Below are 22,711 nucleotides of genomic sequence, written 5' to 3'. Positions count from 1 at the left end.
CATGCAGCCACCATTTTAGTTAAGCTGCTATGTTACCATGAAGGGGACTGGTCAGTCGGGAGCTCGCTCATCTGTTCACGGCTTTGGTGACTTTACTCTTTGTGTTATCTTTTGTACGTATACATTTTATCATCGCTTAGTAAACTTTTTATACACCTAAAGCCTCATTCACACATCGGTGTCCGTACTCACATCCGTGAAGAGGTGGTCAGTGATGCCTCCGTGAAGATGTAGTAGCGGGTTCAATGACAGGGATTTGCGATAGCGCCGCCCCCCCCTCCGTCATTGTACCCCTCAGATGTCGCATTCATTCATGATCGCGGCATCTGAGTGTAATTTCACACAGTTTTTAACAATAAAAAAACTATTAGATCAAACTTACTGTAACATCCCGGAGTATGTTTCCAAATTCTTTCTCCCCTCTACATCACGTTAGGTGTATATTTATTGTCATTTGGCGTAGTCTAGCATTGCATTCATTATTATGTGTATTTTCTAGGCCTGTTATATGTATTGTGCTGTAATTTCCATGTGGACCAGCAGGTGGCAGCAATGTGTTCAGCAGATCTTAGCCAGTTTAGTATATCTAGGCTGGAATAGTTCATTCCAGTTTTACCCTCTACTCTGTGAGCAGAAGTGGGCTGGTCCCATGTCCTGTCTCATGAGGAGGAGAGGAAGTTCTAGTTAGTGTACCAGCCACCCCTGCTAGGGGTAGGCTGTGTTAGTAGGAGCTCCCAGAAACAGGGATCCCAAGACAGGATCGGCTGAGGCCCAAGATCACTCTTCCCAGTCTGAGCCCTTCAGCCTCGACTGTAGACAAGCAAGCAGCACCTCCAGAACTACAGATCTCCAGGAAGAACCATACCCTGTGAGCAGTCCTGTGAGTACTTATCCAGAGTCCAGGAGAAGCCCAAATTCCTCCTCAGCTAGTCAGGCCCATACCAAGCAGAAGGTAGACAGAGCAGAAGATAAATACCGCGTGTGGGCGAGAATACTATGAGGCGGCACTGCTGACAACAGGTACGGACTTCGGCCCTAGGTACAGGCTAGAATCACGGCAGTGTAGCTGGAGTGCTCCGTCCGTGGTGCTCAGCAAGAAAGTAGGAGCGATGTCAATGCAAACAATATAGTAGAAACGCAAGGAATATGCGGCACTCACCGGAGCGATAAGTAGTTGATATCTTTATTGAGTCCTCAGCATAGGGACAAAACATGTGGGGTGGCGGGGCGGACGAGCTCCTGCAGATGCGTGGCGGCTACGGCCGTTTCGCGCAAGGTAAGCGCTTCTTCTGGCCGCTAATCGTCGGGGCGCAATAGTGCGCCATATATACGTGACGCCCGTCAGCCGGCATCATGTGCAGCAGCTGTGCGCCAACAAGGAAGAGACGTTAAAACACATGAATGTGATCGAGGGGGAGGAGAAATGTATCCAAATACAGACACAGAAACAAAAGCACATTAGACATGTTGCGCAACAGTTACACATAACAGTTACACATAATTTAGACAAAAATCATTCCTATAGGCGTCAAATGTGGAATAAAAAAGGAAGACGGATTAATGCAGGCGGGATGGAATACAGAGGGATGTATGTATAAAAGGGCCATGTGAACCCTAAAAAATGATGACCCCTAAGAACCCAAAGGGTCATATAATCATATACCCCCAAACTATTGAAGGAACACGGACATGTCATTCCTGTCATTGAGTCCGGCTGGGCCAGTGGCTTTGGTACGGAGGATCCACCTTGCTTCCCTCTGCAGGAGTAGTCGGTGTCGATCCCCTCCCCTGGGGATGGGTCGAACCTGTTCCACTCCTGCAAAGGAAAGACAACGGGGACGACCGTCGTGCACGTCCCTTATATGCTCAATGAGACGGGGACAACCTTTACCAGAGCGGATGGAATTTACATGCTCCCGTATTCGTTCAAAGAGCGGGCGAATGGTTTTGCCTATATAGTACCTATTGCAAGGACAGAATACGGCATACACGACGTACGGCGTGCGACATGTAATGAAATCCCGCACACTATGCTGGACCCCTCCTATCGATAACCATTTGCTGCATGTATTTAATGCGCAAAAAGAGCAATGCCCACATTTATGATTGCCCTCAGGTTTTTTACTGGTGAGCCATGTCTCCGCCTTGGGAGTGCAGAATACACTGCTCACCAGTTTGTCCCTGAGGGTTGCGCATTTTTTAAAAGTGACCAATGGTCGCTGGCTGGAGAGATTGCTCAAAACTGGGTCTCCCTTAAGGAGGTCCCAGTTATCTTGTATTACTCGTTTGATTATATCGGCAGCTGGACTGTACTTAAAAGTAAAAGCAAAACGGGGTGATTCAGTTTTCCTATTCCTATCTACCAGCAATGCATCGCGGAGAAGCACATAGTAGCTGGTTTCCTGCCTAAAGGCATGGCCAACCGACTCATCCCTCCTCATCCCAAAGCTCCGGTTTGGTACTTCTTACCAAAAATTCACAAATCACTGACCCGGCCCCCGGGCCGCCCCATAGTAGCCGGGGTCGGGTCAGTGACCGAACCATTGTCTGGGTATGTGGATTGGCTCCTCAGGCCTCTTCTCTTGGGGACTCCGACGTATCTCAAGGACACCGGGGACTTCCTCCGAGCACTCCAACACTTCGAGTGGCGGAGTGAGTTCCGTCTGGTGTCCTTGGACGTCGAGAGTCTGTATACCAGAATCCCGCATGACCTGGGATTACGGGCCGTTAAAACTGTCCTTAACAGAAGTGATAAAGACCCTATGTTTAAGAATTTCGTCATTGATGCACTTGACCTCATCCTTACCAGCAATGTATTTCAGTTTGACGGCCAGTGGTACCGCCAGGTACTAGGTACCGCAATGGGCACACCTGTGTCGTGCACATTCGCGAACCTGTACCTGGCGGTATTTGAAGATACGTACATATTCTCGGTGGGTAACCCCTTCCTACGGTTCATGCATTTATTTTTACGTTATGTGGACGATATCTTTCTGGTCTGGTCAGGCAGCGAGGAGTTGTGTCGCACTTTTGTGGAGCATCTTAACACGCACAATGGGATGAATATGCGCTTCACCCTCAACTACGGGGGTGACTCGCTGGACTTCCTAGATGTGCGTGTGACAGTCCAGGACGGTGAATTACACACCACGGGCTTCCGCAAACCCACCGCGACCAACTCGCTGCTTCACCAGACCAGTTATCATCCACCCTCGGTTAAAAAAGCTGTCCCATATGGACAATTTGTCCGACTGAGAAGGATCAATGATACCGAGGAAGGCTTTTTCAGGCAAGCCAATGAGTTGAGTCATCGACTTGTGGATCGGGGTTACCCGCCAGGAGGAGTCTTGGCGGCCCTACATAAGGCAGCCGCACTTGACCGCGATGCATTGCTGGTAGATAGGAATAGGAAAACTGAATCACCCCGTTTTGCTTTTACTTTTAAGTACAGTCCAGCTGCCGATATAATCAAACGAGTAATACAAGATAACTGGGACCTCCTTAAGGGAGACCCAGTTTTGAGCAATCTCTCCAGCCAGCGACCATTGGTCACTTTTAAAAAATGCGCAACCCTCAGGGACAAACTGGTGAGCAGTGTATTCTGCACTCCCAAGGCGGAGACATGGCTCACCAGTAAAAAACCTGAGGCCAATCATAAATGTGGGCATTGCTCTTTTTGCGCATTAAATACATGCAGCAAATGGTTATCGATAGGAGGGGTCCAGCATAGTGTGCGGGATTTCATTACATGTCGCACGCCGTACGTCGTGTATGCCGTATTCTGTCCTTGCAATAGGTACTATATAGGCAAAACCATTCGCCCGCTCTTTGAACGAATACGGGAGCATGTAAATTCCATCCGCTCTGGTAAAGTTTGTCCCCGTCTCATTGAGCATATAAGGGACGTGCACGACGGTCGTCCCCGTTGTCTTTCCTTTGCAGGAGTGGAACAGGTTCGACCCATCCCCAGGGGAGGGGATCGACACCGACTACTCCTGCAGAGGGAAGCAAGGTGGATCCTCCGTACCAAAGCCACTGGCCCAGCCGGACTCAATGACAGGAATGACATGTCCGTGTTCCTTCAATAGTTTGGGGGTATATGATTATATGACCCTTTGGGTTTTTAGAGGTCATCATTTTTTAGGGTTCACATGGCCCTTTTATACATACATCCCTCTGTATTCCATCCCGCCTGCATTAATCCGTCTTCCTTTTTTATTCCACATTTGACGCCTATAGGAATGATTTTTGTCTAAATTATGTGTAACTGTTATGTGTAACTGTTGCGCAACATGTCTAATGTGCTTTTGTTTCTGTGTCTGTATTTGGATACATTTCTCCTCCCCCTCGATCACATTCATGTGTTTTAACGTCTCTTCCTTGTTGGCGCACAGCTGCTGCACATGATGCCGGCTGACGGGCGTCACGTATATATGGCGCACTATTGCGCCCCGACGATTAGCGGCCAGAAGAAGCGCTTACCTTGCGCGAAACGGCCGTAGCCGCCACGCATCTGCAGGAGCTCGTCCGCCCCGCCACCCCACATGTTTTGTCCCTATGCTGAGGACTCAATAAAGATATCAACTACTTATCGCTCCGGTGAGTGCCGCATATTCCTTGCGTTTCTACTATATTGTTTGAGAAGATAAATACCTGCCAGATTCTCCAGGCACATAGTATAGGAGCAGAAGAGATATTAATCCCTGCCATACATTGCCAATACCTGCTGGGACCTAAAGACTATTGCTGTAACTTGTATGGATTTATGCTGCAATTCAGTAAAGACAAGTTGGATTATATTACCAGTCTGGATCTCATTCCTTACTACCAAAGTTCCTCAGTTACTCCTACTAACAACACTCATTTTATTGCAAGTGAGCCAGGATCCAGGAGTCCAGCCGTTCCAAGGTAGGAGACACCGTTGACACTACACAGAGACATTATCCCCCTCTGGCATTTTTCACCTGGTACTTGAGTTATTACATCTTAAAGGGCCCTGCTATAGTACCTGCGCACATTGCAATTGGCGTTACGAACAAACCATAAACTTATATACACATATCCTGACCCACTGCATCATTGGCCACCGTACCAGTGTCCTGCTCATTGCATTACCGCCTCCATTTGCTCGCGACGGACCTGCCGCCACCATCTTGCTTGAAGATCTCGGCAGAAATCCCGTGCGGCGCGTGATTACGTCATTACGCCGGCTGGCGTGAATATGTAATCTCGCGCCGCTTGGGATTTCGGCCGAGATCTTCAAGTAAGATGGAGGCGGGCAAGCTGTCGCGAGCAAATGGAGCCGGTAAGTTTGAATTTTTTTTTTTTTGACAATTTCAGGTTAAATCGTTTCGCTGACACGAAGCATGAGGAAATTCAGATTCTAGGCGAAACTAATTTATCCTGAAATTCGCATTGAATTCCACTTCGTAGGATTTGATTGGCTCATTTCTAGACTGTGTGTCAGTATTTTTGCTGTCCGTGTGTCATCCGTGTTTCACTGACATAGCATGGCATCCGTGTTGACACAGACTGTAATGGGCATGATGGATCCGTGCTAAAAACACTGATGTGTGAATACACACACTAAGGCTACATGCACACAACTGTATGTGTTTTGCCATCTGATTGTTTTTTGCGGATCCGTAGTAACAATGCCTAAAACAGACAAGAATAGGACATGTTCTATTTTTTTTGCGGGGCTACGGAACGGACATACGGATGTGAATGCGGACCCATTGGAATGAATGGGTCTGCATCCTTTCCTAAAAAAAAAAAACGGAACGGACACGCGCCCGCACACCATTGTCCCTGGCAATAAGCCCCAAACCCCCCCCCCCCCCGACGCGTCCGTATATAACTCAAACTCCACACTATCACACAACTCCCCCATCACCAAAGACCTACCATTGTACTGACCCAGAAACTCCGCCCACACCCTCAAATCCCCTTTCAACTCCCTACGCAACCTGATAAAATGATACGGCGCTGACACCCCCGCCGTGGCCGCAGCCAACCTTCTACAAAAAATTCTACCCATTGGCATAATTTGACAAGCAAAGTTCAATTTACCTAACAATGACTGCAAATCCCGCAACCTAATCTTCTCCCTCCCTATGGCCCTATCAATCTCCTGACGCAAATCCACCAACTTATCCTGGGGAAGCCTACACTCCATCCGCTCCGTATCTATAACAATCCCCAAAAAACACAATTCCGTCACCGGACCCACAGTCTTCTCCCGCGCCAACGATACCCCAAAACGCGCAAAAACCGACTGCACCGTGTGCAGCAACAAAGAGCAAACCCGTGAATTCCCCGCCCCCAAACACAAAAAATCGTCTAAATAAGGGATAACGGATGAACAACCTGAAACTTCTACCACTACCCATTCTAGAAACGAGCTAAAGGTCTCAAAATACGCACACGAAAGAGAGCACCCCATCGGCAAGCACCTATCCACAAAATTTTCCCCATCCCAAAAACAGCCCAACAAACCCATGCTCTCCACGTGCACCGGCAGCAAACGAAACGCCACCTCCACATCAACCTTAGCCATCAACGTCCCCCACCCCAACCGCCTCACCCATTTTACAGCCGCATCAAAGGATGTGTAGACCACCGAACAAAGTTCAGGATCTATACCATCATTGACCGACGCCCCTTTTGGCTAAGACAAGTGATGAATGAGCCGAAACTTGTTCGGCTCCTTCTTCGGCACCACTCCCAGCGGAGACACCCTCAACCCCGGGATCGGCGGTTCCTTGAATGGACCCGCCATCCGCCCCAACTCCACCTCCTTCCTCAGCTTCTCCGCCACCACTCCCGCATGAACAAGCGCAGACCTAAGATTCTTATGAACAATAGGCCCCGCCGTAACAACCGATGGAATACGAAAACCAAACCTAAAACCATCCCCCAACAAAACAGCCACAACCTGATCCGGATATCTATCTAGAAACCCCTGCATCTCTTCCAACCGCACCAGCGTCCGTCCCTTTTCCAGCACCATCACCCCCCCTATTCCTACCCCCTTTGAAGCAACGGTTAGCTCCATGGGCTCCCCCACACCCCGTGCACTAGTGCTTAAATTTGCACTTGGCCCCAAATCTGCAATTTCCCTCATTAAAAAGGAAACACAACCCTTTTGCCGATGCCGCCGCCAAAGCACCCGGGGATGACCCCCCGGACTCCCCCCGAAAGGACTGCCCAGCCCTAGGAGGCGCCGTCACCCGCAACCACAACCCGATATCCTTATGATCCCACCGGATATCAGGTCTCACTGCCTTACGCTGCCGGAACTGCTCATCATACTGGAGCCAACCCATACCCCCATAAACCCTATAAGCTTCCCCAATAGCGTCCTGGTAGCAAAACAGCGCCGAACAACAATCCGGCGACCTCTCCCCAATGACACTTGCTAATATGGCAAACGCCTGTAGCCAATTAGCAAAAGTACGTGGGATCAATCGATGCCGACGCTTATCCTCATCCTCCTTTTTTCACTCCTCCTTCTTAACCCTATCCAGGTTAAACCGTTCCAAGGGGAGCAGCGAGAATATCTCCACATACTCTCCCTTCCAGATCTTTTCCCTCACTTCCTGCTTCAAATGAGCCCCCAACGGCCCTTCAAAGCATACGTACACCTCACCGCGAGCCCTATCATCCAACCTCTGCACCTCCTCCTCACCCCCCGCCTGCGTTTCCACCGACACCGACCCTGCCGTAACCCCTTGCGACCCCACCCCTGACCCCGGCACCACTCCCCACCCCGGCAAAGGAGACCCAACGCCGGCCCCCATACCAGACAACCATCCCGCCAATCCCCCCAAAAACTGCCCCAAACCCTTACCAAACTCACCCATGGACCCCCCCCCCCCCAGCAACCGGGAAACCCTGCGCTAACATGGAGCCCCAAGCAATCTCACCAGGCACCACGGGCGCTGTGACTCCCGCTGCCGTAGATCCTGACTCCCGCCGCCCGGACACATCACCGTCATAGCTCCTGGACGTCGACGGCTGTTCCTCCTGGACCACCTGCACGACCCTCTGCACCACGCTGGATGGACACCGGGACGAGACCGCGGCACCCACCACGGCAAGGGGACCTTCTTCCACGCTGCTCAGATCTTCTCTGGACCTGCGCTGGTGTTCGTCTCCACCCAGTGCAGCCCGAGGAACCCGGATGTCATCTAGAAGCCGAGTGGACCGCCCGCTAAAGGAAGGACTGGGCCGGTCCACCGCTCCTGGTCCAGAATCCGGTTGAACTGCCGCAGGGATCGGGGGAAGGGGCGTCCCGCTCCTCTCAAGGCCCCGCCGTGTATTGGGATTCCTCCCGCGGCGAGAGCGACTCGCAGAAGGCTGAGCGGACGCTCTCCGCCGCCGAGGGTCCGCAGGGGGGCTCCCTACTCGGCGCCGAGCCCGGGGGGTGATTTCAGGGCTTAGGCGCGCCGGTGGAATACTCCGCCGCGGCCGGGCAGCCCGAACAATGGGGGTAGCCACAGGAGCAGGTGAAACTATACACACACCAACCTGCTCCTGCAGCCAGCCAGGCCCCCGCACCTCCGCTTCACGCCGCAACCTCTCCAGCATCTCCTCCACCGTCATCACAGGCGCCGACATCATACCGTCCGTTTCAGTCCCCTGGCCGCACTGCTCTTGCTTCCGCCCTCCTCCTCTTTCTCCGCTCTGGCCGCACCCCCCGCTGTCCTGGCAACTCGCGCCTCTTCCCCGATCCCGCCCCACTCACATTTGACCCTTTCCTCACCTGTCCTTCACCGCCAAGCCCCTTCATGCACGTCCTCCCCCACCGCTGCGCTCCTGTCCGTGTTTCCCAAGACCCTAACACTGATGACTAGAATTGGGCGAATCGCGCCTCGTTCAAAACTTTGTTTAAATACTGTACAGAGACCCGTATGTATGTATTCACGGAGGTGAAATTCGCTAAGTCCGACGTCTCGTGAGGCTTTTTTGAGGTCCAGGCTCCACAGTGCAGCACAATATACTGCCCCAGCAGAACCATATACCGCAGTGCAGCACAATATACCGCCCCAGCAGAAACAAATACCACAGTGCAGCACAATATACTGCCCCAGCAGAACCAAATACCACAGTGGAGCACAATATACTGCCCCAGCAGAACCAAATACCACAGTGCAGCACAATATACTGCCCCAGCAGAACCAGATACCACAGTGCAGCACAATATACTGCCCCAGCAGAACCAAATACCACAGTGCAGCACAATATACTGCCCCAGCAGAACCAAATACCACAGTGCAGCACAATATACTGCCCCAGCAGAACCAAATACCATATTGCAGCACAGTATACTGCCCCAGCAGAACCAGATACCACAGTGCAGCACAATATACTGCCCCAGCAGAACCAGATACCACAGTGCAGCACAATATACTGCCCCAGCAGAACCATATACCACAGTGCAGCACAATATCCTGCCCCAGCAGAACCAGATACCACAGTGCAGCACAATATACTTCCCCAGCAGAACCAAATACCACAGTGCAGCACAATATACTGCCCCAGCAGAACCAAATACCACAGTGCAGCACAATATACTGCCCCAGCAGAACCAGATACCACAGTGCAGCACAATATACTGCCCCAGCAGAAACAAATACCACAGTGCAGCACAATATACTGCCCCAGCAGAACCAGATACCACAGTGCAGCACAATATACTGCCCCAGCAGAACCAAATACCACAGTGCAGCACAATATACTGACCCAGCAGAACCAGATACCACAGTGCAGCACAATATACTGCCCCAGCAGAACCAGATACCACAGTGCAGCACAATATACTGCCCCAGCAGAACCAAATACCACAGTGCAGCACAATATACTGCCCCAGCAGAAGCAGATACCACAGTGCAGCACAATATACTGCCCCAGCAGAACAGATACCACAGTGCAGCACAATATACTGCCCCAGCAGAAGCAGATACCACAGTGCAGCACAATATACTGCCCAGCAGACCAAATACCACAGTGCAGCACAATATACTGCCCCAGCAGAACAGATACCACAGTGCAGCACAATATACTGCCCCAGCAGAACCAGATACCACAGTGCAAGCACAATATACTGCCCCAGCAGAACCATATACCACAGTGCAGCACAATATACTGCCCAGCAGAACCAGATACCACAGTGCAGCACAATATACTGCCCCAGCAGAACCAAGATACCACAGTGCAGCACAATATACTGCCCCAGCAGAACCAGATACCACAGTGCAGCACAATATACTGCCCCCAGCAGAACCAGATACCACAGTGCAGCACAATATACTGCCCCAGCAGAACCAAATACCACAGTGCAGCACAATATACTGCCCCAGCAGAACCAGATACCACAGTGCAGCACAATATACTGCCCCAGCAGAACCAAATACCACAGTGCAGCACAATATACTGCCCCAGCAGAACCAGATACCACAGTGCAGCACAATATACTGCCCCAGCAGAACCAGATACCACAGTGCAGCACAATATACTGCCCCAGCAGACCAAGATACCACAGTGCCAGCACATATACTGCCCCAGCAGAACCAAATACCACATTGCAGCACCAATATACTGCCCCAGCAGAACCAGATACCACAGTGCAGCACAATATACTGCCCCAGCAGAACCAATACCACAGTGCAGCACAATATACTGCCCAGCATAACCAATACACAGTGCAGCACAATATACTGCCCCAGCAGAACCAGATACACACAGTGCAGCACAATATACTGCCCCAGCAGAACCATATACCACAGTGCAGCACAATATCCTGCCCCAGCAGAACCAATACCACAGTGCAGCACAATATACTGCCCCCAGCAGAACCAAAATACCACAGTGGCAGCACATATACTGCCCCAAGCATACCAGATACCACAGTGCAGCACAATATACTGCCCCCAGCAGAACCAGATACCACAGTGCAGCACAATATACTGCCCCAGCAGAACCAAATACCACAGTGCAGCACAATATACTGCCCCAGCAGAACCAGATACCACAGTGCAGCACAATATACTGCCCAGCAGAACAGATACCACAGTGCAGCACAATATACTGCCCCAGCAGAACCAGATACCACAGTGCAGCACAATATACTGCCCCAGGCAAATCCGATACCACAGTGCAGCACAATATACTGCCCCAGCAGAACAAAATACCACAGTGCAGCACAATATACTGCCCCAGCAGAACCAAATACCACAGTGCAGCACAATATACTTGCCCCAGCAGAACCAAATACCACAGTGCAGCACAATATACTGCCCCAGCAGAACCAAGATACCACAGTGCAGCACAATATACTGCCCCAGCAGAACCAGATACCACCATGCAGCACAATATACTGCCCAGCAGAACCAAATACCACAGTGCAGCACAATATACTGCCCCAGCAGAACCAAATACCACAGCGCAGCACAATATACTGCCCCAGCAGAACCAGATACCACAGTGCAGCACATATACTGCCCCAGCAGAACCATATACCACAGTGCAGCACAATATACTGCCCCAGCAGAACCAGATACCACAGTGCAGCACAATATACTGCCCCAGCAGAACCATATACCACAGTGCAGCACAATATCCTGCCCCAGTAGAACCAGATACCACAGTGCAGCACAATATACTTCCCCAGCAGAACCAAATACCACAGTGCAGCACAATATACTGCCCCAGCAGAACCAAATACCACAGTGCAGCACAATATACTGCCCCAGCAGAACCAATATACCACAGTGCAGCACAATATACTGCCCCAGCAGAACCAAATACCACAGTGCAGCACAATATACTGCCCCAGCAGAACCAGATACCACAGTTCAGCACAATATACTGCCCCAGCAGAACCAAATACCACAGTGCAGCACAATATACTGTCCCAGCAGAACCAGATACCACAGTGCAGCACAATATACTGCCCCAGCAGAACCAGATACCACAGTGCAGCACAATATACTGCCCCAGCAGAACCAAATACCACAGTGCAGCACAATATACTGCCCCAGCATAACCAGATACCACAGTGCAGCACAATATACTGCCCCAGCAGAACCAAATACCACAGTGCAGCACAATATACTGCCCCAGCAGAAGCAGATACCACAGTGCAGCACAATATACTGCCCCAGCAGAACCAAATACCACAGTGCAGCACAATATACTGCCCCAGCAGAAGCAGATACCACAGTGCAGCACAATGTACTGCCCCAGCAGAAGCAGATACCACAGTGCAGCACAATATACTGCCCCAGCAGAAGCAGATACCTCAGTGCAGCACAATATACTGCCCCAGCAGAACCAGATACCACAGTGCAGCACAATATACTGCCACAGCAGAACCAAATACCACAGTGCAGCACAATATACTGCCCCAGCAGAAACAAATACCACAGTGCAGCACAATATACTGCCCCAGCATAACCAAATACCACATTGCAGCACAATATACTTCCCCAGCAGAACCAAATACCACATTGCAGCACAATATACTGCCCCAGCAGAACCAAATACCACAGTGCAGCACAATATACTGCCCCCGCAGAACCAAATACCACAGTGCAGCACAATATACTGCCCCAGCAGAACCAAATACCACAGTGCAGCACAATATACTGCCCCAGCAGAACCAGATACCACAGTGCAGCACAATATACTGCCCCAGCAGAACCAAATACCACAGTGCAGCACAATATACTGCCCCAGCAGAACCAGATACCACAGTGCAGCACAATATACTGCCCCAGCAGAACCAGATACCACAGTGCAGCACAATATACTGCCCCCGCAGCATCAAATACCACAGTGCAGCACAATATACTGCCCCAGCAGAACCAAATTTTACAGTGCAGCACAATATACTGCCCCAGCAGAACCAAATACCACAGTGCAGCACAATATACTGCCCCAGCAGAACCAAATACCACAGTGCAGCTTGGGGGCTTGGGCGGCCCCTTGGGCATCAGCTCACTGATATATTTTCCTGTAAGATCTATGGCCAGCCTGCCCCTGGATACATAACTGAGAAGAAATAGAGAATGGGGGTCATTTACTAGGAGCAGCATTTTACGCCGGTCTTAGATGCCCCTCCTGCGCTGCTGTAAGACTTGTCTAATTTATGAAGAGTCGTGCACATGGCGAGAAAAAACGCTCCACTCCCTAAGGGTGCTGACACACGTTCACGCTTTTTGATGCAGTTTTTGAATCCAAAACCAGGAGTTGAATGAAAAAAGTGGAGAAGTAGTATTTTTTCCTAAATTTAGGCCGAGTTCATACGAACATGTGTGATCCGTGGCCGTATTGCGGCACACAAATTGCGGGCCGCAATACACGGCCACAGTTCCGTGTGCATTCCGCATCACAGATGCGGACCCATTCACTACATGGGTCCGCAAATCCGGAATTGCGGAAAGGCCGCACGGAACGGGACCACTCGGAAGCACTACGGAGTGCTTCTGTGGGGTTGCGTCCCGTACTTTCGTTCTGCAAAAAGATAGAACGGGTCCTATATTTTTGCGGAACTGGTGGATCGCGGACCCATTAAAGTAAAAGGGTCCGCGATCCGATGCGGCTGACCCACGGCCGGCGATCTTGCATTGCGGCCCGCAGCACGGGCATGGGTCACACACGGCCTTAGTAAAGTTCCTGGGATCCAGGTTCCCGTCCTGGTCTCTACGACTCTCAAATGTACATGGCGCAAAACCGCCAGTGCGAGAAAATAATGCAAAAACAGCATTGCAACGCCATGGCAACTCATCACTTTTTAAAAGCCCAGTGTATTGCCTTATTCCCACAGTCAGCGGGGCACATGTACTATCCTGTCTGCGCCTGTTTCCAGGAGGAAAAAAGCGGTTTCCGTCAGTCTTATTTTTTAAGTCTCATTTACCAACTGATTCTGCGCCTGTTTAGGAGGCGCTTGCGCCTTGTTCGTCTAGACGGGGAAAAAAAAGTCCTGCATGCAATACTTTTGTTTCCGTCTAAAGATTACAGATCTCGAAACAGATTAAGGCTACATGCACATGACCGTATGTGTTTTGCGGCCTGCAATTTGCGGATCCGCCCAAAAAAACGGATGACATCCGTATGCCATATGTTTTTTTTTATGGATCCATTGTAACAATGCCTAAAACGGACAAGAATAGGACATGTTCTATTTATTTTTTTGCGGGGCTACGGAACGGACATATGGATGCGAACAGTACACGGTGTGCCTTCCGCATTTTTTGCAGACCCATTGAAATGAATGGGTCCGCATTCTATCCGCCCAAAAAATGGAATGGACATGGAAACAAAAAACTGATGCAACAGGATCCGTTTTGTTTTTACGAGATCTTGTTTTTTTTTCTCTCTCTTCTTCTTCTGACGGATCAGAAGGACGGAAAGCTAAACGGTGATGTAAACTCACCCCAAGGGCTCATGCAAACAAACGTATTTTCTTTCCGCCTCTGTTCCATTTTTTTGCGGACCGTATGCGGAACCATTTACTTAAATGAGTCCGCAAAAACAACGTAAGGTACTTCGTGTGCATTCTGTTTCCGTATTTCCATTCCGCAAAATTTGTGCATGTCCTATAATTGTCCGCAAATCACGGTCCGAGGCCCCATTCAAGTCAATGGGTCCGCAAAAAATACGGAACGCACAAGGAACACATCTGTATGTCATCCGTATTTTGCGAATCCATACTGTTGAAATGCTATGCCCAGCCCATATTGCTCATGTGTTTGGTGATTAATAAGTTACTGCTTCCAATCCGCAAAAAACGGATCGCATACGAAAACCATACGGATATGTTTTGTGGAATAACGGAACGGAAGAGGACTTAAATCAGAGAAAACAAAACCTCAGATACGGAACAACGGATCCGTGAAAAACGGACCACAAAACAACAACGGCCGTGTGCATGAACCCTAAGGAATAAATACACCCAAGAAATGAACACAAATCCCTTATGAACTTCACCACTGGACTCTGCATTGCCATATCCTCATCAGGTATGGATGGTGTCCAGCTGAGTATAATGAAGGGTCAGGTGAAGTGATGACCATGTGATGGGTGAGGTATAAAGATCTCCTCCCTCCACCCCTTCCTGGTGTGACTTCTCCTGTAGTCAAGATGTTGTTAGGGATTAGGTGGAGTTGGTTGCTTGTGGTTCTCATCTATGGGTCAGGCTTTAGCAGTGCCTTGGTTAGACACCGGCGCCAGCCAGACACTCTGTGGAGGAATTATCAGCCTGGATGGGGATCTTCTAGAACTGTATCTGCAGTAGGTTCTCCTAGGGGAAATCTTTTGTCTGGAATTGGTCCTCTAAGGAGTTCTGGTCCTGTGTCTGGATGGGGCCGCATGTATCCTGGAGTAGGTGTTCAGTCCAGACAGCTTACACAGCCCCCACCGATTATGCTGAACCCATCGTCCCCTGTCAGAGTGCAGTGTGCTGAGGACAGTATGGTGGTGACTGTAGAGAGAGACTTCTATGGTAATGGTAGGCTGGTGAATCCTTCAGACCTGGTCCTTGGGACCTGCACAGCTGGATCTCAGGCTTCAGTTACTACTGTAGTCTTTCAAATTGCTCTTCAAGAATGTGGAAGCAACCTAGAGGTAAGTTGGTGGAGGACTAAAGGTCCCTAATAGTAGACAAATATGCACTAGGCAACAATTACTGTTTACCATGAAAACACTCTAGGTTATTTTCACTATATTGAAATGGTTGTGGAAATTTGTTTATGCTTTTACTGGTAAAGGGTGAATTGAGTTATGGATTATTTTACCATGGACCTTAATGCAGTTCTATGACTGAATGCATAAGGGAATGCCTTTAGAGGCATTTCGTCATAATAGACGTCTATGGGCTGCAAAACTGATCTGTTACCGTTATGCACGGGAGTCCTCTCCTGCATAAAGGAAACAGGATGGATCCATTTTGCAGGCCATAGACTTCTATTATGATGGAATGCCTCTAAAGACATTTTGTTATGCATTCTGGCATAGAATTGTGTTATGTCTGTGGTAATGGAATCCATGATGCAATTCACGCTTTATTTACTGGTAAAAAATGAACAAATTTCATAACCTGAAATAAGCTAATCTCCTGTTGTGGACATAGATCTGGTTTCCTTGAGGTATAATTACCCTTTCTACAGCTTGTGCCCAGAAATGTTGGCTAGTTTTAGCTGTTATACTATGGTGTCATGCTCTTCTGACGCAATCGTGGACTTTCATAACACAATCTAACCAGTTGTCCATTTCTGGCCTTGCAGTGTACTTGACCCACTTTGTCACGTTTTTCCTCTTGTATATCTTATATGGTGGCTCGTTCCTATTAAATTTTCCCACTGATTTTGGTTCAGCATTTAGGGTTTGGCGCTTTTAATAGAGACTAACCTTATTGTGGCTCTCTATCTCCTTAAGATGACTTCAGATATACTTATCTACAAGATCAACTTGTCTTACAACCCCACCACCTCCCCCAATGTGCCCATCATCAGGTCAAATCCTGCAGTGGTTCCTATCTGGTGTTACTACCCACGGTAAGTCTGTACCAATAGTGGGTTCTATAGCTATGTCTTCTAGAGTCTCCCAGTGGTGAAATGTCTTCCAGGACTCCCAAGTTAAGCTAGATGGTAGTTGTTGAATGTGGTCACATTGAGACTGTTTGCCCCAACCAGCCATAAGACGGTCCTGTCCTGCTGGAACTGACTGGAACAGTCACAGCTTGATTCCACTTACAATATGAAGCAATGTTCTGTAGCATCAGTACTGTGATCTTTGGCCATGTAATGAGTATAGCAGCTGTACTGTCCATGTAGCCCATCCTAATTATTGCATTAATCACCCTGCTCTTCAAGGTTCATGATGACTCTGAAAGGGATCTTGACAAACATTCCCCTCTTGCTCTGTCAATACTAGTGAAAGACTGAGCTGTCTCCTCTCCTGGCATGTCTGTTTCACCAACTACTCTCCATGAAGTGATTCAGGAGAACCTTGAACTGTGTTCCTCTGATTCCTAATGGAAGTTAGCAGTATGCCATAAAGGTCTGAATGTTCAGTTTTGGGGTGTCTGACACTAATTCTATTGGTGCTGCCAGTCAATATTCAGGGAAACCAAGATTGGCTTTTATTGCAAACTGCTAGTAATTCAATAGTAGTAGGAATAATGGGGGGGGGGGGGGGGGGGGGGGTGTGTAACTGAAGCCCTCAAGATACTCCAGAAATGTTATGACCTGGGAATTGGTTACTAAAACAAATGTCTGGGGAGGAGACAGTCCCTCTTTGAATGGGACCTGGCTGTAGGACTCAAGGCAAAAATAGGTCGGCGACCATCAAACTCTTTGGTGTAGGTAGAGCAGGACTGGTGAGGGTGTCGTAACTTCAGTTAATTGCGCTGGAACACCCCTAAGGCCTACTTTTCCATATGGTTGACAAGATCCTTTCAAGTTCCAGTCAACCTCTCAAAGGGCTTGTCCACCATTACAACCATGGCTGCTTCCAAAAGTCACCCCTACTGTGCATTGGCTTTAGCCCTATTCACTAGAGGGCTAAACTGTGGTACGACATGCCACCTGTGGACACATGAAATGATTCTGGAAAACTGCCGTTTACTTATCCTTTCATTTCTGTTCTTCCAGATTTGGCAATGTAAGCAGCAATGCCATTAAGCCAACATGGGCTCCCTACAGCACCACAGTGAGCTCAGAAGAAAGGTTGTCTTTCTCCTTGGCTCTCATGACTGGTAAGACTCCTTCCAGTAGAGGGCTGGGTAGTCTCTTGTCTTGTACTAATAGCCTTATTTTGTCTGTAGAGGACTGGAGTGCTTCTCGTCCATCACTGGTCTACCAGCTTGGTGAGATCTTCTACATAGAGGCTTTTGTGGACATGGAGAACCACGTCCCCATGATGCTGTTTGTTGATAGCTGTGTTGCCACCCTTACTCCAGATGAGACCTCTAATCCTCACTATGACATCATTGCTTATAATGGGTGAGTTTCTGCTTTTGTTACTGTAAAATTCAAGGGCATTTTAACTGAAATAAATATCTCCTACAGGTGCTTGATCGATGGGATACTAGGAGATTCCTCTTCAGCTTTTGTTTCTCCAAGATCTGAAGCGAATAAGCTTCGCTTCACAGTTGATGCCTTCAGGTTCATTAACAGTGACCGTTCTATGGTAAGGACTAGAGATGGTAGTATGACCCTGGATGCGAAGCAATTAACTTTCTGCACCTGTCTTTAACGTCCTTGTTTTCACCCCACTAATTGAATGGTGTTGAAAGCACACAACCGGCCACTGTTCTAACCTGCACTTTTATCATTAAAGGGAGTCTTACCAAAATTGGATGTTACTAACTGCTTACATGGTGCTGTAGCACAAGTGCCAGTGGTTAGTGATGAGCGGGAGGTGCCATATTCGATTTTGCGATATTTCGCGAATATTCGAATGAATATTCGTGTTATATTCGTCGAAATCGAATATTCGGAATTATTCAAATTATCGCGAATAATATACGAATTTATTTTTTCGCATATTGCGATTATTTATCTTGATAGTATAAGGCAACGTTCCTATGCTAATTGACTATGGCTAGGCTAATATGTGTATTTTACGAAATTTCGTGATTTGCTCTAACTTCGTCTCTTAGAATATTACGAATATTCTAAAAGACGAAGTTAGAGCAATATTACGAAATTTCGTAAAATACACATATAGATTGTAATTTAGCTAATATAGTGCTATAATCCCTTTTTTGCCTCTAAATTTTTTTTGCCTCTTCTGAACTTAAGTTTTGTAAAATATGTACACTATTAAAAAATATTACTATAGCAGTATATTAGCTTAAATACAAGCTGTGTATTTTACGAAATTTCGTAATATTGCTCTAACTTCGTCTTTTAGAATATTCGTAATATTCTAAAAGACGAAGTTAGAGCAATATTAAGAACATTTGCAAAAGCCGAAATTGCGATGCGAGTAATATAATACGAAATAATCGCATGAAGATTTCAACTTAGCACTGCTATATTCCATATTCTAGCCTAATATGGAATATAGCTGTGCTAAGTTAGCACTGCTATATTCCATACTAGGCTAGAATATGGAATATAGCAGTGCTAAGTTGAAATCTTCATGCGATTATTTCGTATTATATTACTCGCATCGCAATTTCGGCTTTTGCAAATGTTCTTAATATTGCTCTAACTTCGTCTTTTAGAATATTACGAATATTCTAAAAGACGAAGTTAGAGCAATATTACGAAATTTCTAAAAGACGAAGTTAGAGCAATATTACGAAATTTCGTAAAATACACATAGATTGTATTTAAGCTAATATACTGCTATAGTAATATTTTTTAATAGTGTACATATTTTACAAAACTTAAATTCAGAAGAGGCAAAAAAAATTAGAGGAAAAAAAAAGGGATTATAGCACTATATAAGCTAAATTACAATCTATATGTGTATTTTACGAAATTTCGTAATATTGCTCTAACTTCGTCTTTTAGAATATTCGTAATATTCTAAAAGACGAAGTTAGAGCAATATTAAGAACATTTGCAAAAGCCGAAATTGCGATGCGAGTAATATAATACGAAATAATCGCATGAAGATTTCAACTTAGCACTGCTATATTCCATATTCTAGCCTAATATGGAATATAGCTGTGCTAAGTTAGCACTGCTATATTCCATACTAGGCTAGAATATGGAATATAGCAGTGCTAAGTTGAAATCTTCATGCGATTATTTCGTGTTATATTATTCGCATCGCAATTTGCGAAATTTCGTAAAATACACATATAGATTAGATTGTAATTTAGCTAATATGGAATATAGCAGTAAGTTGAAAACGCCACTGACTGGAGCAGCCAGGAAGCCAGGAATCCAAAGGACAGGTAAGAACAACTTTAGAGAAGTGGGAAAGAAAAATATTTAATAATAAAAAAAAAAAAACGAATATTCGAATTCGCGAATATATAGAACGATATTCTAAATATTCGCGAAATCTCGAAATTGCGATATTCGAGAAAAAAATTCGCAATTCGAATATTCGCGCTCAACACTACCAGTGGTACCTTTGTTATTTGGTTGTGACTTTCGCCAGCTGAAACTATGTTCAACCCATATGCAAATGAGGGCTCATAGGTGCTCAGGCCGCTCTGCCTTTCACATTGCTTGTCCCTCCCTTCAATCTGTTGCATCATCCCCAGTACCAGCCGAGAACCCGCACATGGCAGTTCACCACTGGCCTGGGCATGCCCGCTGGTTTCACACAGCACATGTGCACTTGATTTATCGATGCTGCTGCCCACAATGGGCATCAGTGACAAAACCTACTTGCAGGGCGGGACAAGCAAGAGGCTGGGGAGTAGTAATATGGAAAAAGCAGTGGCCTGGGCACCTACATCATGAGCATGGCACCTGGGCACTTGTGAGACCTCATCTGCATATGGATTAAATGGTTTTTTTCGGCTGGTGACAGTTTAACAAAGGAACCATTGGCATTAATTAATAGACTGAGGTAAATGTATTGGAATTTATATTCTCTGATCATAATGGTATTTTGCTTGACACTGTTACAAATCAAACTGTAATGTACTTTAACTGTTTTGTAAAGAGAAACTCAAACTATTGAAACAGAATAACCCAGGATTTGGATTCCCATATTTCTAGCCCTGAGGGTAATTAAGTTCCCCAGCTGTCTAAGATTATGAATGTAAAAATTATTTCTCATGAGATATAAACTGTAACTGTGGTGTCTTAGATCTACATAACCTGTCACCTGAGAGCTGCTGACATCAGCCAGACCCCTGATCCAATGAACAAGGCCTGCTCCTACAACAAGGCTACCAGCAGGTAAAACCTTTCACATCTGAGTGTCCATCTAGGGTTGTGTAGTCATCTAACTGGGGTTTTAGGACACAATGGATGTTCTCTCAATGGTTGACACTTTTCTTGCTCTTACAGTTGGTCACCTGTGGAAGGCCCCAGTGCGAACTGCCAGTGCTGCAACACTGGGAACTGTGCTACAGTTGGCAGCCGGAGAACAGCATGGGGCCCACAACCTGCCAGGTCAAGAGGAGTTGGGAAGAGAGATGTTGGTGAGTTCTTCATTCAAGCGTCTCCTAAAGCTTCCATAAAGGTCAAGGTATCTGAAAATAGGTGTTGCTAATTCTTCCACTAGGTTCTCATCTAGAGAAATACACTCTGGCCAGACTGGGCCCTCTTCTAGTGACTGGATCTAAGCCTAACCAGGTCTCCAAAGAAGGAATTTCCCAAGCTTCCAGAATGGGTGTAGAAGAACCTCTGCAGTTGTGGGTGCTGGTGGCCATGGGCTCAATCACTTCAGTAGTTGTTGCTGTGACTCTGGTTGTGGCTGCAAAATGTCTTCTGAAATAAACTGTCTCGCAAGTAGTCCAGAAATAAAAATGGGTAAAATGTTACTTGTTCTTGGGTCTCGTTGTCTCAATCGATGGTAGTATGGGACTGGTTTCATGTGACCCATAACTTCATGCATGGTCCAGCACAACAGACAATCTCCTGGTGCTATATAGATGAGTACTATGGGGCTATATGGAGGACTTTCTGTGGGTCACATGGAAGTATGGTATGGGCACATCTGTATAGAGCTGATGGGTGGTTTATAGCTCACACTTCTCAGGAGCAGAATAAGAATTGAAAGCTGCTCTCTGGAGGCTAAAATTGCCTTAGATCAGACTGTTAATATTGATGAGGTCATAAAAGCAGGTCTGCATGATGCATAGATGTGAATGGGGTTGCTAATCATTATACAGATGCATTTGAAAAAATAGTTGCTTGAGGCCTAAGCGTTATGTTCTGGACCTACTAATAACCCAGAGGATCTATAATCTGTTATTTAATGGCTCTCGGGTTGGAACATCCAGTCATCGCTTTAAAAACTCTGCGGCTGCCCTCCCCCATCATTATCTACCAACTTCTTCCAGCAGCGGCTCCTCCTGCTTGCTCTGAATGTGCTGTCTCCGCCGACCGACGTCTCACGTCAGAATCAGGTGACGCCCCCAGGCTGAGTTGAGCAGCGCAGTACAGCAGCGACTGCTGAGTCGCCTCAAGTGAACCGAAGGTCAGGAGGGACTTGCTCCTGGCAAATTGTCAGAGTATTCGTTAAAAGAACCGTGTCACCGAGTCCCTGCCAGACTTCCTGCTCTGCTGCATGCACCCTATACACACACAGCTCTACATGCTAGACCAGGCATCCTCAAACTGCGGCCCTCCAGCTGTTGTAAAACTACAACTCCCACGATGCCCTGCTGTAGGCTGATACCTGTAGGCTGTTTGGGCATGCTGGGAGTTGTAGTTTTGCAACAGCTGGAGGGCCACAGTTTGAGGATGCCTGTGCTATACTAATGCACCCCTTTCCCCCCCACCCCGGACAGACTTGCAGGGAGCCGGGCAGGGACTCGGAGACACGATTCTTTTAACTAACTCAGACGATTCTCTGAGTCCCTGCGACTCCCCCTGTGCTGTGAGTCAGTGCTGGCTGCCTCTGATTGGTTGGAGGGAGGGGCAGGGCTAGCTTCCACTGTAGGCTCCTATTACACTGCCTGCTGCGGCCTCTATGCTAATCTGACTGAGCGGCTTCACCCGGATCAGTTCAGTCAGAGGGATCGACTCTCCAGATTCGGTGATCTGAATCTATTCAAAAGAAC

The 22,711-nt window shown here is 47.6% G+C and overlaps 1 protein-coding gene across 1 annotated transcript; it reads left to right on the top strand.

Annotated features, from left to right (window-relative positions):
* The first annotated feature begins 15,147 nt into the window (after nucleotides 1-15,147).
* Nucleotides 15,148-21,422, top strand: LOC122923091 (zona pellucida sperm-binding protein 3-like). Its single transcript, XM_044273818.1, has 8 exons — nucleotides 15,148-15,630; nucleotides 16,441-16,559; nucleotides 17,658-17,761; nucleotides 17,831-18,008; nucleotides 18,075-18,195; nucleotides 20,788-20,879; nucleotides 20,991-21,124; nucleotides 21,208-21,422. Exons 1-8 carry the CDS (start codon nucleotides 15,148-15,150, stop codon nucleotides 21,420-21,422), a joined length of 1,446 nt encoding a protein of 481 aa, XP_044129753.1.
* The last annotated feature ends 1,289 nt before the right edge of the window (nucleotides 21,423-22,711 follow it).

This window comes from Bufo gargarizans, unplaced genomic scaffold, assembly GCF_014858855.1.
Source record: "Bufo gargarizans isolate SCDJY-AF-19 unplaced genomic scaffold, ASM1485885v1 original_scaffold_1168_pilon, whole genome shotgun sequence".
NCBI lineage: Eukaryota > Metazoa > Chordata > Amphibia > Anura > Bufonidae > Bufo > Bufo gargarizans.
Note: the sequence above shows the minus strand (reverse complement) of the source record. Positions and strands in the feature narration are given on the sequence as shown.